This window comes from Antechinus flavipes, chromosome X (assembly GCF_016432865.1).
Source record: "Antechinus flavipes isolate AdamAnt ecotype Samford, QLD, Australia chromosome X, AdamAnt_v2, whole genome shotgun sequence".
Lineage (NCBI taxonomy): Eukaryota > Metazoa > Chordata > Mammalia > Dasyuromorphia > Dasyuridae > Antechinus > Antechinus flavipes.
The window spans coordinates 75,707,122-75,720,419 of NC_067404.1; the positions used below are offsets into that span (position 1 = coordinate 75,707,122).

The 13,298-nt window shown below is 42.1% G+C and overlaps 1 protein-coding gene and 1 long non-coding RNA gene across 2 annotated transcripts in view; one reads left to right on the forward strand and one right to left on the reverse strand.

Annotated features, from left to right (window-relative positions):
• Positions 1-160: 160 nt before the first annotated feature.
• GLA (galactosidase alpha) lies at positions 161-7,916 on the reverse strand. The gene is made up of 7 exons (XM_051968012.1): positions 7,553-7,916; positions 5,519-5,693; positions 4,228-4,405; positions 2,485-2,576; positions 1,607-1,768; positions 993-1,190; positions 161-614 (listed from the first exon to the last, which is right to left on the reverse strand). Exons 1-7 carry the CDS (start codon positions 7,777-7,779, stop codon positions 321-323), a joined length of 1,326 nt encoding a protein of 441 aa, XP_051823972.1. The 5' UTR covers positions 7,780-7,916; the 3' UTR covers positions 161-320.
• Positions 7,917-8,044: 128 nt separating this feature from the next.
• Positions 8,045-13,298, forward strand: part of LOC127542619 (uncharacterized) — a 33,732-nt gene continuing 28,478 nt past the window's right edge. Inside the window, exons 1-2 of the long non-coding RNA XR_007948766.1 lie at positions 8,045-8,173; positions 8,295-8,560. This is a non-coding gene — a long non-coding RNA (uncharacterized LOC127542619). The remainder of the gene's footprint in view (positions 8,174-8,294; positions 8,561-13,298) is intronic.

Here is a 13,298-nt window from a genome sequence, read left to right on the forward strand (position 1 = left end):
AGTGGGGAGGTGTGGCACTTTTAACAATCAGGCTGCACCTGCCCTAGGGGTGTGGTTAGATTGGAAATCACATTCAGAGCTGGATCATTGCTCTAGATTTATAGTTAAAAATTCTCAAAGTGGCCTAGAGGGAACTATAAGGAAGAGACATTAAGAGACGTTAAACATTAAAGAAAAGGTTTACTGCCCAGCAGCATAATCATACCAAAAGAGAAAAAATCCATAATACATAACCTTAAAACATTTAAAAATCATTATAAATTAGAAATTGTCTAAGACAGTCAGGGAAACATTGCCAAAGTGTCACTGGAAACAGTCATTTAGGGCAATATCTTGGGAAATTTGTCTTGCTGGAAAGTCTGGAGCTTCAAGAGGACAGTGCCTGTGGGGTTTACTCGAACCTTCAACTGAGATGTCCATTCATAAAGACCCAGCTCTTTTTTAACTGGAAGGATTTGTGTGATAAGGCAGGCTGGGGCACACCCTAGTCCTTCACCCAGGTCTGTGGTGGAAATGGTGTAAGTCCCAGGCCCCCCGATCTCCCTCTGGTTCAACACAGCCACGGCCCAGGCTAAATTGGACAGGGGCCGCTGCCACACTTCAAAGTCCTCATCCTAGAAAATGGAGAAAATTTCAGCATTAGTAGGCAGTTCCTCGTAGCCATAAACACAGTCCTGGGGTGTTGGGAATAGAAGCGCCAGCTTCAAAATTACACCAGATCAATAGCCACCCCATCTCCCTCTGAGGCTGTCAACAAATTTGGCAGGTCATTAATTGGGACTAGTTTCTGCTATTAAATAGGTGCAGACAGGATCCTAAGAGAACCAACTTCTCTGGGGAGAGTGTGAATGCAGTACCATTTTATCAGATGCATACTTCTAATATCTGTAAAATGAATGGAGTTTTCAGAGACAGCTCTGAAAAGGGATGTCAATGGAAGTACCCTTTCAGGTCCCGTTTTCTCCCATATAGTGATGCCATCCACTATATACCTTCCTGAGCTGGTAGCCCTGTTTGCCCAAAGGATCCTGGTTGATTGCAATCACATCTTTATTCTGCAGCAGGGCCTTGGATTGGGGGCTGATGTTTCGGAGGTCATTAGACATGAAAAGTGGGGCTGCCATGATAGCCCAGATTGCCATCTGAGTTATTTGTTGATCCCAGCTGAGTCCAAAGTTGCCGATCACTAACTGAGACAAAAATGTTATTAAAAAATAAACAACCATCTCTGATTCTTGGTGGGACTGATGGGGTGGAAAAGCAGTGTTCAGCTGAGATGTGACACTTAGACGAGAATTACTTCAAGCTGCTACTTAGGACAAGTTTTCAGTAAGGATTAGCCTAGCTGGATCACCTACAGATCATTCCAACTTGGAGATTTCATGACTCCAGCCCTATGGGAAGCTACCCCCCACCCCCAGTAGCTACGATGAAAGCAGTTTGTAAGCCCCTGGGGACACCATGTCATTCAGTCTACTCAAAGTACTTTACGGAGTGACTTCCACTTCTCAGCTCTTAGGAAGACCTCGCAGAAGGCTTCCCCAATCTTGGGCTGGTTGGCCAGCTTCTCCCAATGGTCTTACGCAAGGAGGACTCGGGAGCTTACCATGTCAGGATCGTTCCAGCCCCCCGGCCCGGCGGCAGGAACGAGGCTCTTCTGATGACTCGCGGTCCAGGCCAGAATATTCTTCACGCTACTCCAGGAATCGAAGATATCACCATAGTTCCTCCAGTGGTTACAGTACTGTCGAATTTCCGTGTAATTGGGCTGTGAGGTCAATCCAATTTAATTAATTAATGATGTTTGAACACATTATGATTGGGGGGCAGAGGGGGAGGCAAGCAGGAGAGGAAAAAGACAATAATGTGAAGTCTACACTGCTTTGAGAGTAACAGCAATAGCAGGGATGTCATGAGACCACTGTGTACTGGGAACATTCATCATTTTACTTTCAATAACTGCTATCATCATGATGGCCAAGCTAGGATCCGGTCTACACTAAGATCTCACTCAGTTCTGGGCAAGACTGCCCACTGATGGGTAAAGAGTTCCCTTTATTACCTTGAGCTAGCTAATGCTTTTGGCCTGATTGACGACCGGGGTGAAATAAGGACTGTGATTAGACAAGCCTTTCTCTGGGCAGTCAGGGCTCTTACCTCATTCTAATACATTGAAATAAGATGCAGATGACTACCTAGGAACTTAAAATGGAGAACTGGGGAGTTCCTGCTTACGCTGTGAGCAGCCACCCACCCAGCCTAAATACGTCAGTGGGGAAGCATGGGGTCTAGCAGCTGGCCTAGTAGACAAGGCCCGAGAGCATCAGAAACGAGCAGCTGGGGCGATACACAGAGCAGAAATCGGGAAGGATCAGAGGTACTATTAGTGAAGCCGGCCCAGCAGAATTTGGAGGGAGGTGAACTCCAAGATGGGGCCTCACGCTCGGAAAGTCTATAGCAAGGCTTCCCCGGTGACTGGCTTACCTGCTGGTGGGGCCTCATGTACAGAGGCCACTCACAGGAATAGAGAATGCTTCTGCCAGTTTTGTTGAGGGCATAGGACATGTACTTATAGCCTGTAAAAGAAAAGAATGGGAAAGAGCCAGAAATTGCCACTTTTCAACTTGGATGGATCCCATTAAGTGGGAATGGCTCTCTTTGTTCTCAGACAAAAGCCGCTCTCTAAAGGCTCCGAGGTTAGCTTTGGGAGCATCAACAGGCAGAAGCAGAATAATGCCTGGGACTTGACATACTTCTAAATAGCTTCTCCTGGACTGAGTGGCAGCATAAATTAGAGGAGAAAAAGTAATGGAAAATATTTATAGTAACTAGCATTTAAGTAGTGCTTTGAGGTTGAAAAGTGCTTTAGAAAAACGATCTCATTTAATGGAAGTATCTCCCATTAGTATCTCCATTTCAGTTAACTGGGACAGACCGAGGTGAAATAGCTTGCTCAGGTCACATAGATAGTCTGAAGCTGGATTCAAAAATCAGGTCTTCTGACCTTCAGGCCCAATGTTCTACCCATTGGGATGCCACGGGGCTAAGAATTAGAAAGGTCCATAGAGATTAATTCAATCCGTTCATTTCCTAATGGACAGAACTAAGGCCCACAGAAATTAAGTGGCTTTAGAATCACCCAGGTCACTTCCTTTTTAACTCCTGGTGTCCTCTACCATTTCTCTTTCTTCTATGGAGGGACAGGGATTCAAAATCAGAGACAGAGCTGGGGGGAATAGAAAGAAGAGGCCAGGTGAGATGGTACAGAGGTGGCAAGCACATATGTGGCCTACAACATTCTGAGACCTCTCCCAGAGTAGAATGTAACTGGGCATAATTTAACAAAATAAATAAAAATACAAGAGAACACAGGTAAATGTTCATATGTGGTTTTCCAAGTCACCACCATATGCTTTAGGATTTCTACCTGAGTTTGACACTACTGAGGTAGAGGAGGACTTGGGAGTCAAGAAAGGGATTTAAATCCTGCTTCTGACACACACTGTGTGACACAGGGCCAACAACTTCCTGCACCTAAACTCATTTTCTTTTTATGCTGAGGTAATTGGGGTTAAGTGATTTTCCCAGGGTCACACAGCTAGGAAAGTGTCTGAGGCCAGATTTGAACTCAGATCCTCCTGACTTCAGGGCTGGTGCTCTATCCACTGTATCACAAGGAAGGACTTTTCCCCAAACTAATCTAAACAAACATAGAACTATTCCTCTCTGCCTGCTCCGCCTGCCCCAGCCCACCCACCTCAAATGAAGATGACTGACCACTAGGCACTCCTTCCTATTGTTTTCAGACTTCATTTTCAATGAGAATGGAACCTGCTGTCATTAGACTATTTCTAGTCTGCTAATATTTCACAAAACAGCACTTTTGTTTCCCAGAGCATCTCAAAGCTTGGCTAGGTCCAACGTACCTGGAGGCGAATAGGTATTCTACAAGGATTTGTTGAATGAAAAAGATGAGAGATCTTAAGATAGGAGGCATGGGTGGGGGAAATACTTGTGACTCTGAATATATCTGCACTCTCTTGGTCTCATGACATCTGATTTCAATGGCATCTCTGAGCCAAAGTATACCTTCTTTAAAAAAAACAAACAAACAAAAAAACCTAGCTTTTGAAAAGTTTTTTGAGATGTCAGGGATTGAACCTGGGCCCTCCCAGATCCAAAGGAAGCGCTCTACCACTGAGCTCCACCCTCCAGTTTAGAGCATACCTTCTACCAAACTTGTCAAATCTTTAGCGTAACAACCGTCGAATTTCAGCAAGTCCACCCCCCACTCAGCAAAGGTTTCAGCATCGATATCATAGTACCCAAAGCTGCCTGGGTATCCAGCACAGGTGAGAGTTCCCACATCTTGATAAATCCCTAGCTTCAGTCCTTTGGAATGTACCTGGAAGAGAGACAGACAGACGTCTCCTAGGAAGCAATGAAATGGAACAGTCTTTTTTGCCTTAGGTGGGAACAGTGACCTCCTCTTCTCACTCCCCTTCCTCTAGGTCTGCCCAAGACTAACAGGGCCTGCAACATTTCTGAGTCCGGCTGAAGCAGATTAGAATTTAACTGGAAAATATTTGATAAAATTTCCCCTAATCACCACTTTGCCTGCATCTCACAAATTTTGCTAAGTTGTCTCATTATTGCCATTCTCTTGGATGAAATTATTGATTGTGCCTATGATTTGACGTTTCACCCATTGGTTCTTTAGGATCAGATTATTTAGTTTCTAATTAATTTTTGGTCTATCTTCCCCTGGCCTTTTATTGCATGTAATTTTTATTGCATCATGATCTGAACAAAAAATGCATTTACAATTTCTGCCTTTCTGCACTTGATTTTGAGGGTTTTGTATGTATGGAAAATATTTTAACAAAATAAATAAAAATACAATAAAACACAGAAAATGTTAATATGAGGTTTTCTAAGTCAATATGCGCTTACAAGGCTACTGAGGTCCAGTTTAGTAGCCCCCATTTTGATATGAGTTTGACAGCACTGCTCTAATGTGCCTTAGCTTGTCCCACAACAATTTCACCCAGGTGAAACCAAAGTTATTGAGTTTAGAACCAGATTAACAGCAAAGAAAAGAAAATCATCAACAGGTATATTTTTGCCTTATGGGGTTCCAAGCCATTGTAGCTGTACCGAGAAATGAATACAGTGTCTTGAAGATGAATCTTTTTCAAACATTCCATAATTAACAGTTACAAAACACTGATAAAGAAATACATCCAGGATCAAGATCCTTTTCCTTTTTTGGTGAATAGAGTGGTTTCAGCAAAGGCTAGCTTTCCCAAGGTGAGACACGAGGACTATTGCAAACCTGCCATCTTTCCATCTGATAAAGTCTTCTCTCTGATCAGATGAGAGCAGCATCTATAATTTCTGGGTATATCATGGTGCCACAAGAGCTATTTTGCAACATGCTGTGCTTAAAAACAAAACAAAACAAACACAAGAAAATGTAATCTCTCTGAATGAAAGACGGGCTTATCTATGAACTTACATAGTTTGCCAGCTGACGGATTCCTCTTGGGAAGCGTTTGGGATCCGCCTGGAGCCTACCGTCCTTGTCTCGTTGGGAGGCCAACCAACAATCATCGATGCAGACATATTCATAGCCCACGTCCTTCCAGCCTTCTGATACCATGAGTTCAGCCATCTGCATGAAGAGCTGTTCACTGAGAGGGAAAGGTCAGAGTCATCATGACAGCCAATGGCAATTATGAATACCACCCAAGAAGGGATCAGGACCTTCTTCTACCCCCAATAACAGAAAGGCCAATAGCAAACAAGGAACTCAATGTGTATCACTGGCCATCATGACTAGAATCTGGAGGTAATCCAGAGAGAGGACTGTGGGAACTGAATGTGGATCACAACATAACATTCTCACTCTTTGTGATGTTGTTTGTTTGCATTTTGTTTTTGTACTCATTTTCTGTCCTTTTTGATCTGATTTTTCTTGTGCAACAAGAGAATTGTATGAATATGTTTACACATAAAAAAGAAAAATTCCTTCAGAACCTTGGTTGTCTGGGCCATGTTTCTCAAATTCATCAATGGTAGTTCTAACTCATTTGGCGAGTAAAATGGCCCCACAAGAAAAGAAAAATTGCATTTACATAGCTTATTGAACTTGCAAAGCATTTTATATACAACATTTCATTTAACTCTAACAACTCTGAGTAGATAACACAGGTAATAGTATGTCCACTTTATAGATGGAGGGACTGAGGCAGAGAAAAGTAAAATGACTTACCCACAGTAACACTGCTAGTGTCAGAAGGAACACAAGTCTTCCAGGTTCTACTTCAAAGCAACCTATTATTTATTAGGCCAGAATGTTTCTCATAGCATCACAATTCGTGGCATTGCCCTTTATGAATTGTGTAATCCTTGTTACTTGCCTGTCCTGGCCCTCAAGTTGGTCTTCTCTAAAATGAGGGTTGGACTGCATCAGAGGATGCTAGAGCGTAATGCCTCGATTCATTTGTTAAACACCTTATGCTGTGCTAAGCCCTAGGTTATAAAGACAAAAAAGGAACCACTAGCTAACGTTTGACTGAGAGGGAAGCAACATGGGATCGTTGGCTCAATGACTGAGAGCTGAAAGGGACTCTGGAGACCAGTCTTTATTTTACAGACCAAGAAACCGAGGCTCAGAAAACTTAAGTGCTTTGTATAAAGCCACACTGGCAGTCAGTCATAGGCAGAGCTGGGATTAGAACTGAGGTCCTATTTTTTTCACATAGCACGCTATACACAGATAATTAAGTATCAAATATTTGCAATGTGATTTTTGGAGGAAGGAAGCAGGAGAAGCTTCTTCTTAGAGAGGTGACAGGAGAACTGAGCACAAAAGGAAGTTGGGGGATTATGAGACTCAGAGGTGGGGAGGAAGGGCATTGCAAGTGCAGATTTGGCTGGAAGGTTCTGGGCAATAAACCTGGAAGTGAAGGGTTTGAAACTTCAAACAGAGGGCTTTTTATGGTGACTACTAGCAAATGGTAGTCACTGGGAAATGGGAAAATCATTTTGGCAGCTATGGAAGCTGGACTGGAAGGGGGAGAAACCAGGGTCATGGAGATGACTGCTGCTGTCCTGCTAAGGGGTACCACAAGTCTGAGTCTGGATGATGGGAGTGAGTCAGCAGGGGAAAGGAATGGGAATGTCCTTCTAGACGTGAATCCCCGAGACTTGGCAAAGGACTGGAGGTGGAGGGCGGGGTCGGAGGGGAGAGGGATATAAGAAGTGAGAATGAGGATGACTCCAAGCTTGAGTCTGGCTCCCAAAGAAAGAGGGAAGAAAACACTTTTGATCTGTTTCGTTTAGAGGTTTTGAGGGAAGAGTCTGACGATTTTAGAAGAGAAAACTACACTGTAAGCTTCCTTTTTCCTTAACTGTCATGAAGTGCTGGCCCCAAGACCTCTGAGTTGTCCTCGTTTGTCACGCTGACCCAGATGACCCGATTCCCTTCCAAGGTCAAGAGCTTGATGACCCCCCCTATTGGACCTCTGGGGCCGGCCCTGCCCATTACCTGATGCAGTTCTCCGGATCCTCCATGCAGTCCACATTACACGTGAAGCGCTCCCAGTGCAGCCAGCCCATGGTCGGGGTCAGAGCCAGCCCGTTGTCCAGGGCAGTGACCCCGGACACGTCCGCAAGAGCCAGGACCAGGGCCAGGCCAGGGATCAGGGCCCCGAAGGAAAAGGCCCGGCTCCGCTCTGGCCGGTGCTCGTCAGCCCTCGATCCGCCCATCTTCATCCAGACCCCAAACCCACAGCTCAAACTCCGCGGTCCTAGACTCCCGGCTCACCCGAGTTAAAGAACACAAAGGACCAATCAACGCTCGAGGCACGGCGAGTCTCCGCCTATCATCGGCTATCCCTGGAATGATGGGAGGGACGCTCTAGGGAAGGATTGCTAGCACAAGCCAGGGCTATTACCGGTCACGTGGCCGCAGGAGGCTCTCACATGACGCAGGGTTCATGTGACGGGAAGGAGGAGCTAGTCTCTTATCGAGATTTTATCGTTGGCCGCCTCGCGGGAGCGCGGGAAACCGGGCGTGGTGGGGCGGGGCTGGCCCGCGAGGCTGTGGACCTCCTGACTATGGGTTGGCCGGGGGACGGTGGTCACCGAACCCGGGCGCTTGGCGTCGGTAGGCCTCAGTCTCCCCTTCTGTATTGTATTTTTATCTATTTGTTAAACGTTTTCCCGACAACTTTAAACAATTTTAATCTTTACTTTCGGTTCCAAATTCTCTCCCCTCCCCCATACAGCGGGAAGGCCAGAAATATTATCCACATTATCTCCGTGAAGTCCTACAAGACGCCTTTCCTCTTCACCCCGCAGGGCTTCCATTGGCCTGGCCCTTTTCCTGGAGGTGACTTTCGTTTCTTTGACCTTTTTGGAGCGTAGACCTAAGTACCAGTATTATTGCTGCAAAGGTTGTGCACGTTTTCATAACTGGGGGGGTGGCATCCTTCCAAATGCTTTCCAGAGCGGTTGGACGGCCAGCTCCCAGCTCCACAAGCAGTGCATTAAGGTATCTATTTCCCTCACGTCACTTTAGCATTTATAATTTATATAGTCACTTATAGCATTTATAATCTTCCTTCCCCCCCCATCCCCTCTTTTGTGGTCTTTTGAACTTATCTGCTGCGTGTGAACCCCTGACTCAGAGTTGTTTGATTTGCAAATCTCTAATTACTTGTGATTTCGGACGTTTTTTTGCATGTGGCTCCCGATAGCTTAGATTTCTTCCTTTGGAAACTTGCATGTTCATTATGGTGCTTATTCTTATAAATTTGACTCAGTTCCAAACATATTTTAGAAATGAGCCTTTTATCAAAGAAAACTTCTTGAAAAGGTTTCCCTCTCATTTTCTTGCTTTCTTCTAATTTTAGCTGCATTGATTTGTTTGTAAAAACAAAACCAAAAGCAAAAAACCCTCTTTTAAATTTTATGTAATTAAAATGAACCATTTTACTTCCTGTGATCCTGTCTGTCTCGTCTCCTCATAAACTCTGTCCTTATCTACAGAGCTGCCAAGTATTTTCTTTCATGCTCTTCTAATCTGGTTATGTTATCACCCTTAAAGATCGTTCTAGAGGGAAGAACTAGACAACCCTGCCATGGCCTCAGAATTGCTCCTTTTCTCCCAGGATTTTTCAGACTTGACCCTTCTAGAACACTATAGACTCTATGAGATTCCCCTAGACCCTTCCTGGGATGAACTCACACCCCTAAAATTTTATAGAAACCTGCTGGTTTTGGGGGATTGGGGGTAAAGAAAGGGCAGACAGTAAAGTCAATTAACATTCTCCTTTAATTTTATTCAATGTTGGTTGCCCATATTGAGAGCCAGAATATGATTTAAAGCAATATTAATGGCAAGAATTTTCCTCAACATAATTTTAATTTCACTGACAGAGACATTTCCCATCTACTTGCTTCTATAAGAAACCTGAGGAAAACTGGGAAAAAATATGAACTTGCTTTGTTCAGTATTTACAAAAATCCTTATCCACAGTGAATATCTCTCAAAACCCACTGAATTATTGGGTTTTGCATAGTTTCTTTGTGTATTCAGAAATCAGTTTTTATTTTTCAAGAAAGCCCTCTGTGCAGCCTCCCGATGGCCACAAGATGTCACCAAATCCTGGACATGGAAAGGGAAAAGGATGGGCTGAAAGTTCCCTTGAAACTGCATGTGGAAAACCGTTTTAGATTTCCTTCTTTCATCTTTTTTTTTTTTTCTCTTAATTTTCCATTTTCCATTGTCTTTGTCTTCTCTTTCTCTTCTTCCGTTTCTGCTTCACTGTTCTCCACGTGGAAAGAAGTTGTGTTCTGCCCAAGCTGCAGATATTGATTCCACCTTTTCTGATTGCTTTGAATTTAATTTTGTCCTTCAATGCTTGATCACTAAACAGATGGACAGCCTGGACTGCTTTCTCCCCCCACTCCCACCTCCCTGGGAAGTATGGTGAAACTTATGAACTTCTTCTCAGGCTAATGCTTTTAAATGCATCAAACAAAATGCATAGGATCACAAAGAAAATCGATTGTATTGAAATGCAATTATCAAAATGAAAAACAAATTTAAAAAGACAGGAACCTCAGGTTAAGAACTTTTGATCTAGAGGAAAATTCATTAAGAGACATGAGATAGGAACTTTGGGATGAAAATGGAGAACTTAATAGAGAATACATTTCCTTTGCCTTTTGCATTTGAATAGAATTTGTGTGAGTGATCATGTTTATGTCTTTCCTATAGGAAAGTAAACTCTTCTGAGGCAAGGCCCATTTGTTTAACTCTTGCACTTCATGTGGCCAATTACCTCATCCCAACATGATAGATATTTAATACATATAAATTACAGCCTTCTCCTGTGACTGTGACTGTAAATGTTTTGGATTTCCATGACTCCTTCCTCTTTTGATGAATGATAATGATAATAGCCAGCATTTATATAGCATCTACTATGTACCGGATACTGTGCTAAGCACAAATATTACCTTTCCCAAATATCTCATTGTAGATTCCCAGCAACCCTGGGAGGTAGGTGCTATTATAATCCCCAATTTACAATTGAGGAAACTGAGACAAGCTGAGGAGAACTCAAAGTGATTTCATAAATAGATGTGCTGCTGAAACCCCACATCTTCTGATTCTCGTATCAGTGTTATTTCTACCTATTTGACTCATGATTTCTTAAATGAAAATTTTTATTATCTTTTATTTTTACACAACCTGTTTTATTTTATCCTTCCCCTATTGTTGGAGTCCAGCTCCAATGAAACTGAGAATGTGAATATCCGAGGCCAGGTGGAAGATATGCTTTGCAGTTTTCCTTTTTTAATCTGAAATGCCAGTCTTAAATATACCCTGTTTAGACTAGGGTTACTACATCATGTCCCTTCAGTCAATATCATCATCCCTCCAGAGTTAAAGCACATTCTATACTTTGACCATTTCAGATACTTACCAACACAGAATTGTAAACAGCCTGGTTGGGATGCTCTTCAATATCAATAAAATTGTAAATAGTTGATTTTTTATGAGGACTAAAGTGCTGGTTGAAACCAGAGTAGTAAATGATCATAGGGATGCATTTACCTCAACTATGTCTCTAATTAGAGAGGGGTAAATAATATACTTTAAATATCTTGATCCTGTTGCAGGCATTCTTTATCATATTAGCCTGATTTTTACCCAATGTGTCTTTACAATTATTGGGGAGATGGTAAGCCAGCATGAGCATGGATCAGTGTCCATTCCAGTGACGCTACTTTTTGCTGTGTGTTCTGCCAAGCAGCTAATTCAGATGTATCCCAAGTGACGTTGGAATTGTATATAGCTCCATTTATGCTGTTCCTTATTTGAAGCCATGTCACATTGGTGGTATCATCATCCCATCTATAGAGTTACATATGCATGAGTGAATTTATAGTTTCCAAATTGTTTCCACGATCTCCTAACCATATTAATGATTGTTCCATTAACTTTGGTCCTTGTTTTAACTCATTATCTATATTAATTTGTTCTTTAAGAGCTTATGATACATTTCTTGCTGATTGATTTGCAAATTGGGCAGTCTGAATAGATTGTTAGGAGCTGAAGGTGAAATAGCAAGTGGTGTAATAATTGTTATAATTGCTAGAACCCCAGCAAGGAGTAATCCAACAATTCTCCTTTTCCTATTTCTGCTTTCTAATTTTCCTTTGATGTTATCTCAAACCTGTTTACTTGCTGACCTGCACCAACGGTGATTAAGCTTGGTAGGCTGATATTATCACATAGAATGGGTGTTCACCAATAAGGACCATAGGTAGCAAATTAGAAGAGGTTTGGATAGAAGTAAGACATTGGGATAAAACACAATGATAACATTTTACTATCTACCCTCCTAGCACATTCATGATTTGGATTCCAGTGCCATTCCTTAAAATGGTATCTGAAGTTAGAAACATTCTGTGGCTATTTTTAAACATGCCCTACATTATATTATTGAGGGGCCTGAAAACGTCATGGAATCCCATGTCTGAGATGTGAAAATTTGTACCATCCCAATCCCAAATACATCGTAGCAGGGGATCCATCCAGACACTGAATAATTTAGAGTCCATTCACCATTCAGTTCCAGTTCCTCCCCAAACCAATGGGGCCCAAAGTCCTCTGGGGGCAGGGGGGAATGATCTCATCTTCTCAAACTATCCTGCTGAGAACGGGCATAGAACTGAGTCACTTGCAGGGTCCCAGTCTTTTATGGAGGAGGGTAAATTAGAATTGATTGAAGTATCCAAAGGTTGATTTAATTCCTTGAAGCTGGCCAGTGCAACTGTAACTGACCAAAATCTAGAGTATAAAACAAATCTAATAAACAGGTTAGGATAATCTGAGATAGAAAGACAGATCTACAAGGACTGCTATAAGATGTAAAAAGGCCGAGGTAGATTGGCCTGCAACTTTTCATGTAACGAAATATATTTGTGTCACAGGACACACAGTATATACAAATGTTAAGAATGTTTCAGCTTTAGTTTCAACAAACAATAAAATAACAGGTCTTACAGACAATCGAGTTAATTGTTCTGACATTATTTTGGAAATCTTATAAGGATTTTATTTCACATAAACATCTATATGTATATATAACAAAGAGATGGCTAGTCCAAATACTCATTCACCAAATTATTTAGGATATAATGACTACATATTTTCAGATTGAAAATAACAAGATATCATATAAATGAATTTGTATTGACCATTTGCTCTTATTATAAAAAATTATGGGAGGAAAATACAGGGAGGGGTATGATAATATCATCAGAACTGATTCTTCAGGCCTCAGCCTGGGAGCATACACATGACAAAACAAAATAAAGCCTCCTTAGTTTAGATGGCTATCCAGTTATAATAGTTCTACCTTATCAGACTCAGGAATGATCAGTTGGGAAACTGAATCAGAAGGATCTCACCTTGAGCTCCCAGCTCTTGTCCAGATACACACTCCTACCAATTCAGGGTCTCATTTCTCTGAGTAACTTATGATACTTCTCTCAAGTGATGGGTTACTGACTTAATGATCAGGCAAATTCAAAACTCAAAAAAAAAATCAATTACAGTCCCAAGAGATTTTATCTCTAATAGTAAATTCTAATTTTTTAAAAGTTTACCAAAATCTGGACACATAAGAGCTTGTTTAACTTGTTTTGTATGTTAAAACTCATCCTGGTGCAAAGAATTAATCATTAAATGAACTTAGAGATATTTAGTAGAT

What these genes read in the sequence shown, in the direction of transcription:
- GLA (XM_051968012.1), bottom strand. Translation starts at nt 7,779, where the DNA reads ATGAAGATGGGCGGATCGAGGGCTGACGAGCACCGGCCAGAGCGGAGC. An exon ending in TTTGACAAGTTTGGTAGAAG is followed by an intron (nt 2,577 to 4,227) that starts GTATGCTCTAAA and finishes TTTCTTTTACAG; the next exon opens with GCTATAAGTACATGTCCTAT. An exon ending in ACATGAGGCCCCACCAGCAG is followed by an intron (nt 1,769 to 2,484) that starts GTAAGCCAGTCA and finishes TTGACCTCACAG; the next exon opens with CCCAATTACACGGAAATTCG.